At 49.2% G+C, this 21,842-nt stretch overlaps 1 protein-coding gene across 6 annotated transcripts in view; it reads left to right on the top strand.

Annotated features, from left to right (window-relative positions):
- Positions 1–19,235, top strand: part of Gpam (glycerol-3-phosphate acyltransferase, mitochondrial) — a 64,032-nt gene extending 44,797 nt beyond the window's left edge. For 5 of the 6 annotated variants that reach the window (XM_087551729.1, XM_087551726.1, XM_087551727.1 and 2 more), the window contains 11 exons: positions 1,427–1,540; positions 1,654–1,739; positions 3,023–3,138; positions 4,101–4,171; positions 4,804–5,068; positions 5,409–5,551; positions 7,651–7,728; positions 8,283–8,423; positions 9,201–9,390; positions 10,978–11,036; positions 15,846–19,235. In XM_087551729.1, the coding sequence (XP_087407855.1) occupies positions 1,427–1,540; positions 1,654–1,739; positions 3,023–3,138; positions 4,101–4,171; positions 4,804–5,068; positions 5,409–5,551; positions 7,651–7,728; positions 8,283–8,423; positions 9,201–9,390; positions 10,978–11,036; positions 15,846–15,962 (1,380 nt within the window). In that variant the 3' untranslated portion in view covers positions 15,963–19,235. 6 annotated transcript variants of the gene reach the window in all.
- Positions 19,236–21,842: the final 2,607 nt, after the last annotated feature.

Genomic DNA, 21,842 nt, shown 5'->3' with positions numbered 1-21,842 from the left:
CAGTATCCTTCAACTACTTCCTGCTGATTAGGAGCATGGCCATCCTTGATGAAGATTTAATCTTTGATGTCAGGATATCTAAGTTCTTCTTTCTTTATCTCTGTGCATGACTATTTAACAATCACAGTTCAACAGCAACCAGCAGCAACCAACCTGTGCAACCCCTGTGCCTCTTGGAGCCCTAGCATTTATATACTCTCTCAGAAAATCCCCAGAATCCCAAACGTCACACAATCACAGAAACCACCTGCAGCTGGCGAAACCACGCCCTAGCTAGAGCAGGAGGCAAATCATAGTCAGCTGCTGTGGACAGTCTGACGCAGCCCCACGTCCCACACTGGGGATTAAAATGAAAGCATATTCTTATAGTATTTCTGTGGGTTTTTTTTTTTTAAAGAAACCAAAATTGCAAAATTGTCACTAGAACAGCTCTTTGAAAGAAGTCTCAACACACTTCTCTTAGAGCCTTTAAGGGTTCACTTTGGTGTGCACATAACTAAGGAAGCGGGGTGCAGAATAGTTTAAGCCTGAGTGCACTCAGTTCATAAGTACTGCCCATATGTGAGGCACTGACCTCGCCAGCTGACCACTCTGACCAGGGTAGTTCATTTTGTTTACATAGAGTGATCATCTTGGACACAGTATGTGCTCAAAGGTTCTGCTTCTAATGTGTCAGGGATTCTAGATTGACAACCTGAGGCTTTAAAAGGTAGGGGGTAGGCCTGGAATTTTAGCTGCTAATGGCTTTCTACAGTTCAGGTACTTGTGGGGTGACATGTTAAGCTTTGTATATGTGTCTCCTTAGTGGAGAGGCCACCACGAGGCTGAATGGGGCTCAGCCGCTCTGTGAATCTTAGACTTCAGTGACTCCCCCACCTTGGGTCAGTCACCCCACCTCACCTCTGTCCTCTGTGTCCTCCTCAGTCCTTGGAGAGCTCTTTTCCAGGACAGTGTGTCATTTTGTCCTTCTCTGTTCTGTAGTTGAATCTTTGTGAATTGTGTGACTGTGTACTAAGTGTACTAGCATAGATATTTCTCTTCGTTCAGTTGCCTTTCCTGAATGACAAGCTGTATTTGTGAGCATCTTTGAACACTAGACATTTCCTGCCAGGTTTTGGCTGAAGCATGTCCAGCCTGAGCCTGTGGGTCACGTGATCCCAGAGAGCCGTGACTGTGGCCCGGCACACTGGCTCCCAGTCACTCACTTTTCTTTCTTTACTCATTTTCTTTTTCAAGTTGGAACTCATACACACAAGTTTTTATTAAAAAGTATTCTAGCCAAGCATAGTGCTTCATGGCTATCTCTCAGTGGTTGGGAGGCTGAAGGGGAGTTGGTTTGCATAGCACAATGAGACCCCATCTCTAAAGAAGCAGCAGCAGCAGTAGCAGCACAACAGAACACCCTCCCTGTTCACTCTATGTTTAGGGCAAGCCCAAGAAGAATGAAAGTCTCTGGAGTGTGGCAAGAGGCGTTATCAGAATGCTGCGGAAAAACTACGGCTATGTCCGAGTGGACTTTGCACAGCCATTTTCTTTGAAGGTGAGCACAGGCCCAGAGGTTGCTTTTTAAGGAATCCCTTTTAACTTTTGAAGGTCAAAATATAGTTCATATGCCGTTATAAAGGACTTTTTCCCTTTCTCTTAACTCCCCAGGAATATTTAGAAGGCCAAAGTCAGAAACCTGTATCTGCTCCCCTCTCTTTGGAGCAAGCACTGTTACCAGCAATCCTTCCTTCAAGGTAGGCTGTGGCGCCCTGTGCTAACCCAGCTGTCTTGTAACTCCTGCATTGCATAGGGCAGCAGGTTAGCCTTAGGAAGAGGTCTTTCTCCTGTCTCACTGCTTAACATTCTTGATTTGATAAAAGGTATGGAGATGCACTCTGTTGCTCTGTCTCTGTGTGAGTGTGTGTATGAGTGATGGTGTGTGTGTGATGGTGTGTGTGTGTGTGTATGTGTGAGTGATGGTGTGTGTGTGTGATGGTGTGTAAGTATGTGCATGTATGTGAGTGTATGTATGTGTGTGTGATGGTGTGTGTGTGTGTGTGAGTGATGGTGTGTGTGAGTGATGGTGTGTGTGTGTGATGGTGTGTGTGTGTGTATGTGTGAGTGATGGTGTGTGCGTATGATGGTGTGTAAGTATGTGCATGTGTGTGTGAGTGTGTGTGAGTGTGTGTATGAGTGTGTGTTTGATGGTGTGTGAGTATGTGCGTGTATGTGAGTGTGTGCATATATGTATGTGAGTGTGTGTGTTTGATGGTGTGTGAGTATGTGCGTGTATGTGAGTGTGTGCATATATGTGTGTGAGTGTGTGTGTGGGTGTGTGTGTGTATGTGTGTTTGTAGGCTTTGTTTAATTATGTGTAAAACCTTTTTGATTTTTGTGAGTCATATTGGAATATATGATCGATGCTTTTGAATATATGAACTGGATTTTTATTTTTTTGGTGGTTGCTTGGGTTATGCATATTGTAAGTGAGATGCATAGAAAAATGTTTGGTAAATCATTGAATTTTCCAGAACTGAAAGTGCTTTGTAATTTAGAGCCCTAAATTTAGAGTTTTTAGCTTTTTAAAAACCATTTCTTGTTTTCTACATTCATTCTGCCAGTGAGTTTGGAAGTGATTTATTAATAGACTATTTAGTGATTAATAAGTGAAGTATTCTGTCTGAAAACAATATACTAGGCACTACATTGTAGAGGAAAGCAATCCAGAGAAATGGTCTATTTATCATGTAAATTTAAAATGTGTGGTGATCAGAGAGATTCATAATTTAGAAATTAGTTCTGGATTGTACCTTATGAAGCATAAGGCTAGGTCTAGCCTTAGGTATGTCAGCCCAGCATTCGGAAGGCAGGAGGGTGCTGTAAGCTGGAGGCTGGCCTCAAACACAGTGAGTTTTAGCTAGTCTGGGGAACAGAAAGGATGCCATCTCACAAATGAAAGTGAAGTGCAATGCAGGGCTGCACAGGGCGGGGCTGCAGTTGGAGGGCGGGGCTGCAGAGGGCTGATTTATCTCTTCAGACCTGATGCTGCTGCTGCCGAACATGAAGACATGTCCAGTAATGAGTCGAGAAACGCGGCAGACGAAGCCTTCCGAAGGAGGCTGATCACAAACCTGGCGGAGCACATTCTCTTCAGTAAGTGCAGCTCCGCACTCTCCGCTCACGCTGCAGGTGCAGCAGAGTAGGCAGCACACACGTGCAGCTCTGCCGGGTGGGTCCTCTTCAGAGTCCACCATCTTCTGCGCAGGTTGTGACAGGCAAGATCCTGTAAGGAAAATGGCAGTGATGGTGGGTGGGGCTTAAAGTACAACAAACACTGGAAGACATGTGATAGAGCAGGCGCTGATCCTCCTGTTCTTAAACACGCTGTGTCCCGATGTTTTGGGTCTTGTTTGTGACTGTGCCTGAACTATTTTATGGTCTGACATCTGGGTTTGTAGTGGGTGTCTCGTTCACCTCTGACCAACGAGGACTTAAGTACTGAGTGGCTGCCCATGCTAAACTGTTTTAGTTGTGGGATGTAGATGGAACCTTAATGGCTCTGTCCTCTCACAGCTTCTGCTTGTGTCCTGGGGAATCTGGGCACAAAAAGTGCCACCAGACTAACAAAGCAGCGAGTGAGGTGGCCACCACCAGGCTGTCCTGAAATTCCAAGTTGCGTTGTGCACTGCAGTGCTTGTGAGGACCTGAGCGGAACATTGGCCATGAAATTATTAGTGTGGACGTTAGGATTGGAGTCCTTACGTTGTTACTGCAGACCTGCCATTTCCCTGCCCTTGTACATTGGCTTTTACACCGTGGGGACCCACAGGGACAGGAAAAGTAAGACTGCAGCCTGTGGGGTATTTCATTAAAGACGTTTGTTTACTGACCTAGTCCACTTGCTCTGGGTTGAAGTGGATCTGTCTTAGAATGTGGCCTCGTGACTAGTGATAGTGCTCAAGTCAATGCTCCGGCTGCATTTCCACTGTAAACTGCAGTTACAGGGACCATAGTCGAGGACGTGGTTAGCTCCACGTGCTTCCGTCTAAAGCTCAGCACTGTCAAGGCCTCACATAAGTTAGGGCAAGGCCAGCTAACACTCTGCTTCTTTCCAGCCGCCAGCAAGTCCTGCGCTATCATGTCCACCCACATTGTGGCCTGCCTGCTCCTCTACAGACACAGGCAGGTAGGTCTTAGTGCGCTCGCTGCTCTACCCGGGAGGCCTGCGTGTTGTCAGTCTCTTCTAGGCTGAGGCTAGGAGGTGAACAGAGAAAGAAGCTAGGCGTCCTGCCCTGAGCCCTCCAGCCCAGTGAGGGAAAGAGTCAGACTTAAGTACATACAGTGGAAGGACACCATTTCTGGTGGCTGTTGTTATGCACATAAGGCTTATTTCAGGACACAGTGTGCACTCTGCTGGAGAAGGGTTTCCAGGTTTGCTCTGTGTGTTAGAGCCCCTCTGTCCTCCCACAGTAGGCACTTGTACCTCTGCATGGAGAGGCCGCGTTTACCACGCTCATTGTCACGCTCTTCAAACGAACGATTGTCACGCGTGTTTAAAAGGAAGGGAATCCCCCCCCCCCCCCCCCCCCCGACACTCCACTCGGCACCACTGTCAGACTGCATCTCCTTTCCTCTGTGCTCAGTTTGCTGAGTGGCGTCTGCCGGTGACATTCCTGGGGAGCAGCTTCTCCGTGTCTTTCCTGCTCGCTCCCGTTGCTGGTCTGGGCCTGTCTCAGGCATCAGCAGGACAGCCATAGCAGGAAGAAAGCCTGGGGAGATCGGGCTTTCCCACGCCACAACCCATTCTTGTCTCTCCAGGGAATCCACCTCTCCACGCTGGTGGAAGACTTCTTTGTGATGAAGGAGGAAGTCCTAGCTCGGGATTTTGACCTGGGCTTCTCCGGGAATTCAGAAGACGTAGTCATGCATGCTATTCAGCTTCTGGGGAACTGTGTCACAATCACCCACACTAGCAGGAAGGATGAATTCTTTATTACTCCCAGCACAACTGTCCCGTCCGTCTTTGAACTCAACTTCTACAGCAATGGGGTACTTCATGTCTTTATCATGGAAGCCATCATAGGTACGTCAGGGCCTGTACCCCATAGTGATACCTGGTTGGTTTAGATGCTAGCCCCTCGCTCTGAGGGTGCCCCACTGGGGTTCACTCTAGTGAAAAGGTTGCCTACTGAATTACCTGCATAGTACTGAGTTTCTTCCTGTGGAGGTAAATTAAGAGGGTTGTGGGGAGAACCGAGGGACTGAGCCTCCTTTCATCAGCTGGGACCTTATGGAATGGGATTCCTAGGGGCTCCAGTTAAATTTCTCCAGCAACTGCAGACTTTTTGCTAATAGGCCCTCTTGAAGAGTCAAGTTTCTCTTTGAGACCCTGCACTGACTCTGGGTTTCCTGTATTTCCTCAGCTTGCAGCATTTATGCAGTCCAGAATAAGAGGGGTTCCGGAGGGTCTGCCGGAGGCCTTGGCAACCTGATCAGCCAGGAGCAGCTGGTGCGGAAGGCCGCCAGTCTGTGCTACCTTCTCTCTAATGAAGGTACCATTTCTCTGGTGAGTGGAGGCAGCCTGGGGTCTACCCAGCTTTTGGTTATTAAGTTCCTGGATGAAAGACACACCACAGCCTTAATATTTACAATAAGCCCTGAGCAGCACAGTAGCTGGGCAGCTGCCTGCTCTCCATGCTGTTAGAATCTACTTTACATCCAAAACCCCAAGTTATCAGTATTTACTGTGGTCCATCTGGGCTGCTCTTAGCTCCAACTGGGTAGGGCCACACTTTCTTGACCCTTAAACTATGGCAGCTTCTCCATCCTCCTCTCCTGCACCTTCCTCCTCTCCTGCACCATCCTCCTCCTTCTCCTCCTCCCTCCTCTCTTCTTCTTCATCTTCTTCTTCTTCCTCCTCCTCCTCCTCTTCTTCTTCCTCCTCCTCCTCTTCCTCTTCCTCCTCCTTGCAGTCCTCCTCTTTCCCCCCAAGCCCAAGAAACCTAACCTCCACCTATGTCTCTTCTGCCCAGCCATTGACTGTTGGCATCTTTGTTTACCAATCAGAAATAACTTGTGGGCAGGGTCACTCATCCTCTAATCTGCTTCTGGGGCAGTCTTAGGGGCCCGAATTAGCATTAGAATACAAGCAGCCTTAGGCCAACTCACCAGAGGCATCTCCATGCTTTCTGATCCTTTAATTGTTCCTGTGGAAGTGTAGGGTGCCTTTAGCTTTCCCTCAGAACATTTGCCCCATCCATGAAGCTCTCTGTTCCTCTTCTGAGTTTCAGTGACACTAAGCTAGTCTGGCCTTGACTGTCTTGGCCTTTGTTCGGCTCTGCAGCATGAGGGACTGTTGTAAGTTCTTAGTTAGGTTGTGTAGAAGGTGTCTGTCAGTTGTCAGTAACCAGCACACCTACTTGTGGTGTTAGAAGCACAAACGGTAAGTGGGTGAGTCCCCAAGATTCAACACCTTCTCAGCTTGTACATTCAGAGGCTCAGAAGTATGAGTGTTCAACTGTCCACGCTCCACACTTGCTGATATTTAAAATGCAGCCACATCGTAAGCAGATGTGGGATACCTTTCACCATGTAGAATCTGTATTTGCCCGGTACTGTTCTTTTTATTTCATATGACTGTCTTGGGACATTCACAAGTGTGGTCTTCTTGAACATGCTCTTTGTGTGTGGTTGACACTTGGGTTGCAGGGTCAGAAGGGTGTGGGTAGTAGGCTCCTAAGGTGGGCCTCATGTTTCTTGTGGGTCCTTTCCGAATCATCGGACTGTTGTGTTTCCTCTTTTGCTACTTGTTGGATTGTTTTCATTGTGAGATAGCTCTTGCATGGAGATCATCTTAAAGCAGAAGAGACAAAATGTCCCAAAAAGTCCAAGGAGTTGTCCCTCCAGGGTTCATGCCGATTAGGGCATTGAGCTCAGTAGCTCTGTCTGTGGTTGGGGGGGGTTATCACACTCAGTGTACTTCCACTCTGGCCTTGTCATGACCATTTAGCAAGGCAGCAGACATCAGAGATCATAGATAGGACTTGTTCACAGGATGAATAAGGTGGTGGAGTCTTTAAGAAAGGTATGAGGCTGACTCACCTTTGTGGTAGGATCTTCCCCTAATAAATACACATTACAAGAGACCAATCACTGGGCGAGTAGGTGGGACTTCCCCATCCGAAAGAGGAAGAGAAGGAAGGAGAAAGGAGTGTTGCTGGGTTTTGGACAGGGAAGAACAAGGAGGCAGACAGAATGTAGGAAGCCAGAAGCTATTGTGACAGATCCACCAGGATCTGCCACCAGAGGATTTCTAACATAGAATCGTTTGTAAAATCAAGACGCTAGGTTCTGCGCCCAGCGATTGTGTTACCTGTTGATTCTAAACTAAGATTGTGTGGTGTTTTCCTTCACGTGGCATCTCAACTAAGCTCTAGAGAATACGGCAGAGTGTGGTGTGCAAGGCATCCCAGGGAGACAAGGGAATTCGGAAGTGCGGGGGCGTGCGTGGCAACAGCCAGCTATGGGAATTTATTGAGATTGGAGGGGAGAGCCCTGGTTAAAAGGAAGAAAACCAAGACTGTCTGCCGGTGCTAGCGGATGTTAGTGTAGGATGCTTTATTCAATATTTCATGCTGCACACCTTTAAACGACTTTTCTTTTTAGCCCTGCCAGACATTTTACCAGGTTTGTCACGAGACAGTAGGAAAGTTCATCCAGTACGGAATTCTCACAGTGGCAGAGGTAAGAGAGCCAGCCTGCCTTTATCTTCTTTATTTAGTTTCTTCCTCTTCACTTTCTCTTTCTACCGAGTATTTATTTAAAACAGTGCTCCCAGCCAGGGACAGTGAGAATGGGCGCAGATGATTGGGGACTGGTTAATATTTTTATTTCTTTTGTAAGTGGTATTCTGTAGATTAAAACATCTTGATTTGATCCTCTGGCATCCAGAGGTTGATCCTGGGATGATGTCAGGCGCTCATAGCTTGTACAGAGTCCAGTTTTCTCTTTTGAGATTCTGAGACTTGTTTAATGGACTTAGAGTAGTTCAGAGGGACCGGGAAAGCTGCTCTTCCTTCAGAAGATATGGAAGGCCATCTTGTAACATCCCAATCTCATCCCCCCCCCCCCCCCCCCCCCCCCGTCTGTCTTCTCTGCTGCCTCCCTGGTGGTCTTGAGTTTGGAAATGGGAGGGAGGGTCAGGCAGGCTCAGAGGAGAGGAAGCTTCGCTGGAGTTGGCCAGTTGGGTGCTTGAGTACGTGCCTAGGAATCTTACGTCCGCTATCTTCTTGGTGTAGCAAGATGACCAGGAAGATGTCAGTCCTGGCCTTGCAGAGCAGCAGTGGAACAAGAAGCTTCCGGAGCCTCTGAACTGGAGAAGTGACGAAGAAGATGAGGACAGTGACTTTGGTGAGGAGCAGCGTGATTGCTACCTGAAGGTGAGGGATTCTGGGTCTGGAACAGGGAGACGCTGGGTTCATGTTGCAGTCAGATCACAGGGACTGGTGACTTCCTAACATCCAGAGCTCTTGTGAACCAGCTCTAGTCAGCTCTGCACCTTTCCCTGAGTAAATGCACTAAAAGTCAGCCCTTAGATCGCACAGCATGGAAGCTGGTGTGTGGAGAGAGTATGATGGGAAAGCCTGGGTGAGGGAAGGAGGTGCCTTCTAGCCCCTCCATGAATGTACCAGTTTCCCCTGACACCCACCTCACCCACTCTCCATGGGGCAGTGACTTTGTTTCCAAGGGACACTTAGCAACTCCCTCTCTTCCCATTTGGGTTTTACCCGTGTCACCGATGGTCAGTGGTCTTGCTTCACACACTTGAATACATAATTTCTGTTCCCTGCTTCTTGCATGCATGTGTGTCTGTTACGCTTGGATTGCACTTAGATTGCATACCCTGGAGGGCTCAGCCCCTGGACCAGCTGGTTTAAGTGATGAGAATTTGTTACAGTCCTGTCAGTCAATTAGGACAATTTATTCTACATGATTATTGGATGAACACACGCCTCAAATCCTATGGGAGAGAGTGATGCCCCGAGGAGCACTCTGGTCCCAGCCGACCTTTCACAGTAATCGTGTGCTGGGGCTGCAGACCACTTCTATGCAGTGCTAGTGGGAGGGGCGCCCTCAGAACTGGGCTCCCCCAGAGCTCCCCCGCTGGCTCTGCTTTCCCACCCTTCCTGTGACCTCACCTCTGCTCGTACTCTCAGGTGAGCCAGGCCAAGGAGCACCAGCAATTCATCACCTTTCTGCAGAGGCTTCTGGGGCCCCTGCTAGAAGCCTACAGCTCTGCTGCCATCTTTGTCCACACCTTCCGCGGCGCAGTCCCGGAGTCTGAGTACCTGCAGAAGCTGCACAGGTACCTTCTCACCAGGACGGAGAGGAACGTCGCGGTGTACGGTATGTGCAGTCTCATCCAGGCTCCTTTTGAAACGATTTCCCCAAACCAACAAACCCACGAGCTGGGTGCTTTAACCCCAGTGGTTGGGTAGCAGAGGCGGAAGGATCTCTGCGTTTGAGGCCAGCGTAGTCTACCAATTGAGTCTGAGAACCAAACCAACCCAACCCAACCCAACCCAACCCAACCCAACCCAACCCAACCCAACCCAACCCAACCCAACCCAACCCAAACCAGAGCCGAAGTGCGGTGGATTTGTGTTAATTCGGCTTATCTAAATCACACGGAAGCCACACATCTGTGGGGACAGTCCCTACCCCCAGCTGGCTGTGATTGGGAAATAAAACTCACCAGTGGCCAGTGGCTGGGCAGGGAGACAGGCGGGACTTTTAGGATTCCCAGGAAGAACTGAGGAAGGCGGAGGAGGGCAAGAAGGGTGTAGGAGACGGACCACGCCGGAAGGTGCAGGAGGAAGAGAGACAGAATGGAGGTGCAGGCGGCCCCAGGAGGGCTGCCCTGAAGGGTGCAGGGTAACAAGAATAAAATCTAGATTTAGTAAGTGTTAGCTCAGGAATATCAGAGGGGAGTGTGTTAGCAACATGGAGGTTCAGGAGTGGCCCAGACATTGAGCTAGTTAAGGCATATTAAAATATAAAGGTGTGTGTTTGTATCTTTCATTTGGGCAGTTAAGACATTTGGGCAGGCAGTGAGAAGTACGCGTATGCCCCTTCTCTCCCTCATGCATAGAGCGGATTTAGTAAATTACCACAACACCAAACAGACCAAAACCCCTCACTCCCCAAAACAGCAAACTTGTTATTATATAATTCTGTTAATTTCAGGAAGTTGGGAAAAGGTACAGTTGTGCTGACCTCTCATTGCATACATCTGCCATGGTCTGCCACAAACCCAGTGGTCCTGTTCTGCCTTGTGTGTCTGCCTTGTGCCAGTTACCATGTTGCCTGTGGCTCTGCCTGCTGTGTAGTCCTTCACTGTACACACGCCACCTCCTTCAGTCTGCTGCTGCTGGTGTCTGAGCTGTTGGTAGTGAAGCTGGTCCGCACTGTGCTGCCCTGCGCCTGTCTGAATCCGTGCGGTGGGCCGGCACAGCGGGCACATGCCCGTCAGCGTTCAGAGCCAGAAGAGGTGTAGAATAGTTAATCTCTTCGTGCCACTTAGGGGACACCTGTCCCAGGCCCTTGACTAATCAGTGGCAAACATGGGTTAGAGATCTTGTTTCCTAACCTGCAGACTTGAGCTTCCCGTGGCCCTAGGCCCAACCATCTGCATTACTGTCTATGGTTTGCAAACCATGCACCTCCGTGTTTGGGTCTCACAACACTGCAAGATGGATGCTTTGTGCATCTGTCTTTCTTCTCTCCTCTCTGCCTCTTTTCTCTCTGCTTTCTTTAATAGATGGCAGGATAGGTTTAAGGAGATGGCAGGTCATTGGTGGAAGGCTGTGATAGTTGCCATTAGCAGGAGGGAACTTGCTTCAGTCTGGACTCCTGCTTTCATGCTCTTTGTAGCCTCCCATGTGGAGACCATGTGCTGAGCCTGAACTGACAGGCCTTATTGTCTCTCTGCAGCTGAGAGTGCCACATACTGTCTTGTGAAGAATGCTGTGAAAATGTTTAAGGACATCGGGGTATGTGTCTACGACCATGCTGCCCTTTGTTTTGTGTGGCTCTGATCGGTTGTTCTGCCTCTGTGGGACCCAGAAGACGCAGTTTGTTGCCGGGTTAATTGGGACTATATTTTCCGTGGTGGGGGTGGGGGCTGGGCATGTTGAAGGCTTGTTTGGATGCTCCAGGATTTTGCTGGTTTCATATTCATTCCCAAATGATAACAGACATTAGGCAAGTCCAATGGTAACTGTTCCATATTCTATTATGTTTGCATGTTTACTGGTATTGCTAGAATTAGTCTCGAGTTCTTTTACCTTTATGTATGATGGGCTCCACAGAGCTGCATGTGGCCTTTATAAGGGGCTGTTTTTGACTGTATTCCAACTTAAATTGTGAAATCCAAGTTAGTGGCTGGACTCCCCCTTTATATCTTGACTCACACCTCCGTGCTTGCATTCAACTCACACACCTCCATGCTTGCATTCAACTCACACCTCCATGCTTGCATTCAACTCACACACCTCCATGCTTGCATTCAACTCACACACCTCCATGCTTGCATCTGACACACACCTCCATGCTTGCATTCAACTCACACACCTCCATGCTTGCATCTGACACACACCTCCATGCTTGCATCTGACACACACCTCCATGCTTGCATCTGACACACACACCTCCATGCTTGCATCTAACTCACACCTCCATGCTTGCATCTGACTCACACCTCCATGCTTGCATCTGACACACACACCCCCACGCTTGCATCTGACACACACCTCCACGCTTGCATCTGACTCACACCTCCATGCTTGCATCTGACTCACACACCTCCATGCTTGCATCTGACACACACACCTCCATGCTTGCATCTGACTCACACACCTCCATGCTTGCATCTGACACACACCTCCATGCTTGCATCTGACACACACCTCCACGCTTGCATCTGACTCACACCTCCATGCTTGCATCTGACACACACACCTCCACGCTTGCATCTGACACACACACCTCCATGCTTGCATCTGACACACACCTCCATGCTTGCATCTGACACACACCTCCATGCTTGCATCTGACACACACACCTCCATGCTTGCATCTGACACACACACCTCCATGCTTGCATCTGACACACACCTCCATGCTTGCGTTTGACTCACACACCTCCATGCTTGCATCTGACACACACCTCCATGCTTGCATCTGACACACACCTCCATGCTTGCATCTGACTCACACCTCCATGCTTACATCTGACACACACACCTCCATGCTTGCATCTGACTCACACACCTCCATGCTTGCATCTGACACACACCTCCACGCTTGCATTCAACTCACACACCTCCATGCTTGCATTCAACTCACACACCTCCATGCTTGCATTCAACTCACACACCTCCATGCTTGCATCTGACACACACACCTCCATGCTTGCATCTGACTCACACACCTCCATGCTTGCATCTGACACACACACCTCTATGCTTGCATCTGACACACACCTCCATGCTTGCATCTGACACACACACCTCCATGCTTACATCTGACACACACCTCCACGCTTGCATCTGACTCACACCTCCACGCTTGCATCTGACTCACACCTCCACGCTTGCATCTGACTCACACCTCCACGCTTGCATCTGACTCACACCTCCATGCTTGCATCTGACACACACCTCCATGCTTGCATCTGACACACACACCTCCATGCTTACATCTGACACACACACCTCCATGCTTGCATCTGACTCACACACCTCCATGCTTACATCTGACACACACCTCCACGCTTGCATCTGACTCACACCTCCACGCTTGCATCTGACTCACACCTCCATGCTTGCATCTGACACACACCTCCATGCTTGCATCTGACTCACACCTCCATGCTTGCATCTGACTCACACACCTCCATGCTTGCATCTGACACACACCTCCACGCTTGCATCTGACTCACACACCTCCATGCTTGCATCTGACACACACCTCCATGCTTGCATCTGACACACACCTCCACGCTTGCATCTGACTCACACACCTCCATGCTTGCATCTGACTCACACCTCCATGCTTACATCTGACACACACCTCCACGCTTGCATCTGACTCACACACCTCCATGCTTGCATCTGACACACACCTCCATGCTTGCATCTGACACACACACCTCCATGCTTACATCTGACACACACCTCCATGCTTGCATTCAACTCACACACCTCCACGCTTGCATTCAACTCACACACCTCCATGCTTGCATCTGACACACACCTCCATGCTTGCATCTAACTCACACCTCCATGCTTACATCTGACACACACCTCCATGCTTGCGTTTGACTCACACACCTCCATGCTTGCATCTGACACACACCTCCATGCTTGCATCTGACACACACACCTCCATGCTTGCATTCAACTCACACCTCCATGCTTGCATCTGACTCACACCTTCATGCTTGCATCTAACTCACACCTCCATGCTTACATCTGACTCACACCTTATGCTTACATCTGACACACACCTCCATGCTTGCATCTGACACACACACCTCCATGCTTGCATCTGACTCACACACCTCCATGCTTGCATCTGACACACACCTCCATGCTTGCATCTGACACACACACCTCCATGCTTGCATCTGACACACACCTCCACGCTTGCATCTGACTCACACCTCCACGCTTGCATCTGACACACACACCTCCATGCTTGCATCTGACACACACACCTCCATGCTTGCATCTGACACACACCTCCATGCTTGCATCTGACACACACACCTCCATGCTTGCATCTGACACACACCTCCATGCTTGCATCTGACACACACCTCCATGCTTGCATCTGACACACACCTCCATGCTTGCATCTAACTCACACCTCCATGCTTGCATCTAACTCACACCTCTATGCTTACATCTGACACACACACCTCCATGCTTGCATCTGACACACACCTCCATGCTTGCATCTGACACACACACCTCCATGCTTGCATTCAACTCACACCTCCATGCTTGCATCTGACTCACACCTTCATGCTTGCATCTAACTCACACCTCCATGCTTACATCTGACTCACACCTTATGCTTACATCTGACACACACCTCCATGCTTGCATCTGACACACACACCTCCATGCTTGCATCTGACTCACACACCTCCATGCTTGCATCTGACACACACCTCCATGCTTGCATCTGACACACACACCTCCATGCTTGCATCTGACACACACACCTCCATGCTTGCATCTGACACACACCTCCATGCTTGCATCTGACACACACCTCCACGCTTGCATCTAACTCACACCTCCATGCTTGCATCTGACACACACCTCCATGCTTGCATCTGACTCACACACCTCCATGCTTGCATCTGACACACACACCTCCATGCTTGCATCTGACACACACCTCCACGCTTGCATCTGACTCACACCTCCACGCTTGCATCTGACACACACACCTCCACGCTTGCATCTGACACACACACCTCCATGCTTGCATCTGACACACACACCTCCACGCTTGCATCTGACACACACACCTCCATGCTTGCATCTGACACACACACCTCCATGCTTGCATCTGACACACACACCTCCATGCTTGCATCTGACACACACCTCCATGCTTGCATCTGACACACACCTCCACGCTTGCATCTGACTCACACCTCCATGCTTGCATCTGACACACACACCTCCATGCTTGCATCTGACACACACCTCCACGCTTGCATCTGACTCACACCTCCATGCTTGCATCTAACTCACACCTCTATGCTTACATCTGACACACACCTCCATGCTTGCGTTTGACTCACACACCTCCACGCTTGCATCTGACACACACACCTCCATGCTTGCTCTGACACACACACCTCCATGCTTGCATCTGACTCACACCTCCATGCTTGCATCTGACTCACACCTCCACGCTTGCATCTGACACACACACCTCCATGCTTGCATCTGACACACACACCTCCATGCTTGCATCTGACACACACCTCCACGCTTGCATCTGACACACACCTCCATGCTTGCATCTGACACACACACCTCCATGCTTGCATCTGACACACACACCTCCATGCTTGCATCTGACACACACCTCCATGCTTGCATCTGACACACACCTCCATGCTTGCGTTTGACTCACACACCTCCATGCTTGCATCTGACTCACACCTCCATGCTTGCATCTGACACACACACCCCCACGCTTGCATCTGACACACACCTCCACGCTTGCATCTGACTCACACCTCCATGCTTGCATCTGACACACACACCTCCATGCTTGCATCTGACACACACACCTCCATGCTTGCATCTGACACACACCTCCATGCTTGCATCTGACACACACCTCCATGCTTGCATCTGACACACACACCTCCATGCTTGCATCTGACACACACACCTCCATGCTTGCATCTGACACACACCTCCACGCTTGCATCTGACTCACACCTCCACGCTTGCATCTGACACACACACCTCCATGCTTGCATCTGACACACACCTCCATGCTTGCATCTGACTCACACCTCCACGCTTGCATCTGACTCACACCTCCACGCTTGCATCTGACACACACACCTCCACGCCTGCATCTGACTCACACACCTCCATGCTTGCGTCTGGCCCACACCTCCATGCTTGCATGTGACACACACACCTACAGCTTTGTATCTTTTTTGACATTTTGGGTTATGGACATAGGTCAAGGGCTTTTATTAAAGTACTTCCTCTGGGCAGTTTGTTCGTTGACTTAGTCTCTCTTCTTTCTCTCCTCAGGTTTTCAAAGAGACCAAGCAGAAGCGAGCGTCTGTCTTAGAACTGAGCACCACTTTCCTACCTCAGGGCAGCCGGCAGAAGCTCCTGGAATACATTCTGAGCTTCGTGGTGCTGTAGGGTTCCCTCAGCACCTATCTCCGTGAGGAGCTGATGAGTCCTTTGCAGACTCCAGTCTGACCCAGAGTGGCAAGTTTCCTGGCATGGGCCAGCCTGCCTTACCCCGAGGAGACTTCCAGGAAGACATGTGCCTTCTGCCCCCGTGGACCTGCGCTCCTCCCAACACAGACGCAGTGGCCCGTGCAGAGCACTTGGGGCCAGTGCCACCTGCGCTTCATGATCACTAGGTTGCTAGGTGAAATCTCAGTAAGTTATTCTGCAGTTTATTAAAGACGCACATTTTAATTTAAGTATAACTTTTCAGGCTAGTTACTGTGATGGACACTGAGGTGTTTGTAGAACTGACTCTTACATAGTAAGAAATAATGTTTCCTTTAAACTAATTGGGCCATCCGTTCTCTGTCTTCATTTTATTGCTGTCAGCAGAAGTTATGGTTTGTATTCGAGCACTTTCCTCTCGCTGTCCTGGGCGGGCAGACCCCCCCATGTGTTTGAAGCTGCCTGAAAGCAGATGATACTGTGTAGGTCAGGAAGGGAGACTCTGAAGAAGGAGCTAGCGTCAGAGAGTGAATCTGGTTGGCCAGGTGAAGCTGTGCTTGGCTAGGAAGTGGCATTAAAGGCTTTGCTTGTGTGACAAGAGTGCCATTGAGCTGTAATGACCACAGTGTTTAGAGTCCCCCCTGCCGATGCCCGTACCCTCCTTGCCCTGGGAGTGGCAGGCACTGCTGTGTTTGGGGCTCAGCCACAGTGATCACTGACCTGTGCACACCGCTGGGCCAGGGTCCGCAGACACTGCTCGCTGACCATGTGCTGCAGCCCTCTCTGGATGGCTAGTACTCAGAGGGTGCACTGTGCAGCCTGGGTGGCACGCACAGGGTCCCCACTGAGTGGCAGGCGGTTGGAGGCATAGACATTTATGTGGGCCACATACCCAGACTCCATTGCCACGTAAAGAAAGGCAAGTAATTATGGAAACTTTTTGTCTTAGTGGGTAGGAGCATAGCTGTTAGTTCTTTGTGGTGATCATGGCAGTTTCTCAACAATCACGTGACAATACAATCTCTAACTGTCTACTGTCCGTATGTATGGTTTTATGGAATTATGAATTTTCTGATGAGTGATGTATAGATGATTTGAATTTATAAAAGCATTAGGGATGAAGTTCATACTTTCCTGAACTTGAGTTTTAAACACTAATTGTATCCTGTGAGTGACGTGTGTGTTGGGGGAGGGTGGGGTCCCGCCTGGCATTACACGGTGCATGAAGTGGCTGGTCTGGAGCTCAGAGCAGTGATGCTGTGCTGTGCTGACCCCCACCCTTGCCATGTGCATGCCACGTCTCTTCTTCCTTCGCACCAGCTCTCCGTCAACTGTGGCGACTTTGGTGTGGAGTGGCACGGTTACCTTTAGCCTCTGCATTACTCACTAGGGTAGGCTGACACTTCCCTTGGCTGTACTTGGGGGATACCGGGGGAGTCTGGCTTACTCCCTTGGGTTTACCTCATCTGGGGACTCAAGCATTTTGTTGGTCTCTCCTCTTTCTTTATTCTCTAAATGGAAACTGAAGGTGACTCCTTCTGTCAGGTAGCTGCAGGGCCATTGGCCTGACCTGTCAGTGGGCGTTGCTGTCCTGCCCGTCAGCTCTGCAAATGCCCGCTGCTCCCCAGCCTGCGCAGAGACATGTGCATCCCCTGTCCCGCGCTGTGTTCTCCCTTTCAGTAGGTTTTACTTTGAGGACTGCTGTTTACTGTTGCCTGACAATTAACTCACTGTGAGGGTAGGTACGCACGCTTCCGTAACTAACTGGTGCTTTGAAACCTTTTTTAAGGAAGAAAAATCTCTACCAAAGTTATGCTCTTCCTGACCCTTGAGTTAATTTTAGCACAACTCATTCTTCAGTGCCTCATTATGAAAGAAAAAAGCATCATAATATGGCTTCAAGGTAGCCCTGGTCTCTAATAGAAACATTCCCTTGTTTTCCAGCCCTGGGTGGCTTCCTCGAAGAAAGATTAAACAAACTAGGTGCTTGAATATAATTTATTACAGTTTACTGCATTTCTGTCAAATTGAAATGCATGGCCTTCAGGGGAAGACTGTGAGTCAAGTTTAATAGCTACAAACACTGAGCAATACTGCTGTCCGTAAGACCCAGCCAAGGAAGCCAGAGGGAGGGGCATTCGTCTCCAAATCCTAAGGAAAATGAAGGCAAAAACAAGTGTTACGTCAGTTCAGCCAGGAACACTGTACCCTTCTTGACTCTGTTAAACCGTGCAAGTCAGGAGGCCGAGTACTTTAGAAAGTACATCTCGGTGGCAGGGAACAGACGCTTGGACAGGAGTTCCTGCCCTGCCGCCTCGGGCCCCACAGTGTTCGGATCATGTGATGTCCTGAGATGGGATCCGTGGGAATGCCCAGTGCCATGCAGTGTGGAAAGGATTGCGTCTGCCAGTGCTCACACCCGCTGCACACAGCATTTCCCAATCTGTTTGGACCTCAGGACCTTTCCTCCTCTGGGATGCTGCATGCCATGGAAAACGTTTTCAGAAGCTACACGAATCGCTCTTTCAACAGACCAAATGTCACCACGGTGACAAGCAAATGTCACCAAATGTCACCACGGTGACAAGCAGACTCTTGCATGCTTTCTGTATCACTCTCGATGCACCGCGTGCTCTGACTGTCTTTCCTCACAGGAGAGTAAGCACAGGGAACGGGCTGCAGTGTTTTCCTCTGTGGAAGATCAACTGGCAACCCTGGCCTTTTTAAAACCGAGAGTAGCAGAATTAATAGAGGAACTAATTGGGGTAAATAATAAAGGTTTTAATCCAGATCTAGAAGAAAACACTGCACAGTTGGATGCAGATTTTTATCCGTAGATAACCGTAGTGTTTTGAAATGATAGGCCCTATCTTTGAAGTTTCTAAGACTTACTATGGGATGTAAATCTGTTTTTTAAAAACACTTTTTAGGGGCTTGAGAGCTGCCACCTGGTACTTTGTTTAGTGCGACCAGTGACTGCTTCAAGCGACTCTTGACCTTCCCAATAGCTAAAGGGCTAACTGTTTATGGAAGGCGTTTGTTATAGCGTTTGCCCATTGTACAAAGCAATGCCTGATTGTTGTAAAGAGAATGACCACTGTAAAATAGCACTGGGTGATTCTGTGAGTGACACTGCCTTGCAAATGTTGACTGATTTTTATGCCCAATGATGGTACAACCTGAGAAGCATGGAAATGGAGTTTTGTTTTAATAAACCAGAAAAAAACCCAAAAACCCCCGACTTCTCTTTAATGTCTTGAATTGTTGTGTTGAGACTGCGTTGCTCACGTTGCCTGTTTAACTTCACACAGAACTTTGGTAAAATGTTAGGATGCAAACCGAGGTCAACACGTGGGTCGTCCAGCCGTGATTTTTTTTTTTCTTTTCTTTTTTTTGGAGCTGGGGACCGAACCCAGGGCCTTGCGCTTGCTAGGCAAACGCTCTACCACTGAGCTAAATCCCCAACCCTCAGCCGTGATTTTATAGGCTCACATTACTTCAACCTTGCTGAAGCATTTGGCGATGGGGATGCCTGTTCACATCACTTTGGGTGGCTATGGCCCCTTTAGTGTGCTTTCAGTCATCTGTTTTCATAGGTATTTAACTTCACAAAAAAGTACTATGAGGTCCTAGATTTCCCCACTAGTTTATAACGGTTGAATAGTTGCTCAAAAAATATTAGTGTATTTTTTAAGAGTAAAGAATTTACTTTATGAAAGCAGATATTTTGTAGCTCCTTTGAGTGTGCCCACAGGTAGCTTGCCCCAGGACTGAATCTGGGATGGTGGCAGACTTGGTCATGATGACCATGCACCTACTCTTTGGAGTGCCCCAACAGCTTCCAGATGTGGATGTGGGCATGTCCGTTAGCATCTGCAGCCACCCAGCCCTGCCATGTTCCTGCATGGAGGTCTTTTCCCCAGCCGAAGGCATGAGGTTGACTCAGTTTGAGAAAATACATCTAAAATGGGTCAAATTCAGCTTTTACTGCCTGCGTCTTCCCCTTCGGGCGTTTCTCTGTAAAGGTGTCTTTTCCTTCTCTCATCTGTCTACTCAGAAGTTTCAGTTTTGGATTTCTAGTTGCTGTTTTTGTAATAAAAACCTTAGTGCCCAGAAGATAGCTTTACACAGTAGTGGAACGTTGAGGCTGAAGGAGGTCCATCTCTGGTAAGGCCTGTTTAGTTTCTGTTGTCAACTTGATACAACTTGGGAAGAGGGGTCCTCAACTGAAGAGTTTCCTCCATCATATTAGCCTGTGGCTAGGTCTGAGGAACTGTCTAGAATGTGGGTTCGGGTGTGAGAGGGCCCATTCCACTGTGAGTGGCACTCTATGTAGGTGGCCCTGGACTCTGTAAGAAAGCCAGCAGGAGAGTGCTGCTGGTAAGCTGTTTCCACTCTTGGTTTCCTCCCCCAGTTCCCACCCGACTCCCCTCAGTGTTGGGCTATGACCTGGAAGTGATAGCTGAAGCAAACCCTTTCTTCTCCAAGCTGCTGTTGGTCAGAGTGTTGTATCCCAGTGACAGAAGACTAGGACAGTGTGCTTGCTTCAGTCACAGGGATCTGGGTTTGGGCCTCAGCACTGATATAAAAAGCCAGGTATGGCTGCAAATGCACGTGACCCCAGTGCTGTAGACGGTGGGGACGGTGGGGACAGGAAGATCACTGGGCCTGGCTGGCTTGCAGCCTTGCTCCCAGTTCAGCGAATATCCCATCTCGAGGGACCAAGGGGGGCACTGACAGGACACCCAGCATCTTCCCCTGGCCTCCACATGGGCTCAGTACATATATATACATATACTGTACATGCACCCCACATACACAGACATACAAAGCAGCGGGGAAAGGGGTTTTAGGGTCTGTGAAGGACTAGAACGTGGTGGTCGCTGGTCATGGGGTGTCAGGGCAAACCAAGTGCCTTAGACAGCATGCCATTTACCTGGTGTGTTCTGGAATGCAGTCAAGAGCTTACAACATAGAACCTTTGAACACTTTGCTAAGTTCACCGGATATGCAAATTAGGGTCAGTAATTGCTCACATGACTTTGGACACACGATTGAATTTTCCCTTTCATAAGTTGGGGCTAGCTAACTGCCAAGATGAGCCCTTTAAAGTGTCCCAGAAGTATAATCTATTCTCAGCACGAAGGTGAACTTCTTTTGTTATCCTGGGTTTTCTTGAGGCAGGTTTTGACAGTAGATTCAGAAGGTCCCTTACCTATTTCTGCTCCTCTACTGGGACAGTCACCAGTGGGAGCTCCTGGACCCATCTTTCTGAGTCTTCCTGCAGAGGATAGTCTTAGCCTCTGTCCAAAGTGCTGGTGAGCCAACAAGTCATGGGTGGCCTTCAGTTTATAAGCTGGGAGTGACCTGTGTGACACACAGCCTAGCTTCTTTGCTCTCAGGAATGTTGGGGGGGGTGCCACAAGGCTTCTGTTGCCCACAGCAAGTGACTCATTAACACCCCTGTCTCTCCCTTCTGTCTCCTTTGGTCAGTCCCTACTTCTTCCTGACATCTGCTTGCACATAGATGACTTGTTGATGAACTCTCTGTTGCTGTGTAGTTACAGATGGGCACAACCAGTTACCGCATGCCACAGCTCCATGCTGGGCCCCTGGTACTCTCGGACCCGGGCAGTCACTCCCTGGCATTACTTCTGGCGCTGTAGGCTATATAGAACGAACATTAATTTATCTCAGTGGTGGCTGGCTTTAGTTAGGCACCATGCCACGTTAGTCTAGCTATCTTCTGGCCCCAGCGGTCTCTCTTCTCCCATTGCTAGTCACCCTGGCCAGCCGAGAATTCTGGTCCCAGCTACCTGGTAATAACAAGACTCAACAAAC

This window comes from Rattus norvegicus, chromosome 1 (genome assembly GCF_021556685.1).
Source record: "Rattus norvegicus strain SHRSP/BbbUtx chromosome 1, alternate assembly SHRSP_T2T, whole genome shotgun sequence".
Taxonomy (NCBI): domain Eukaryota; kingdom Metazoa; phylum Chordata; class Mammalia; order Rodentia; family Muridae; genus Rattus; species Rattus norvegicus.
This window is presented reverse-complemented; position numbering and strand designations above follow the sequence as displayed.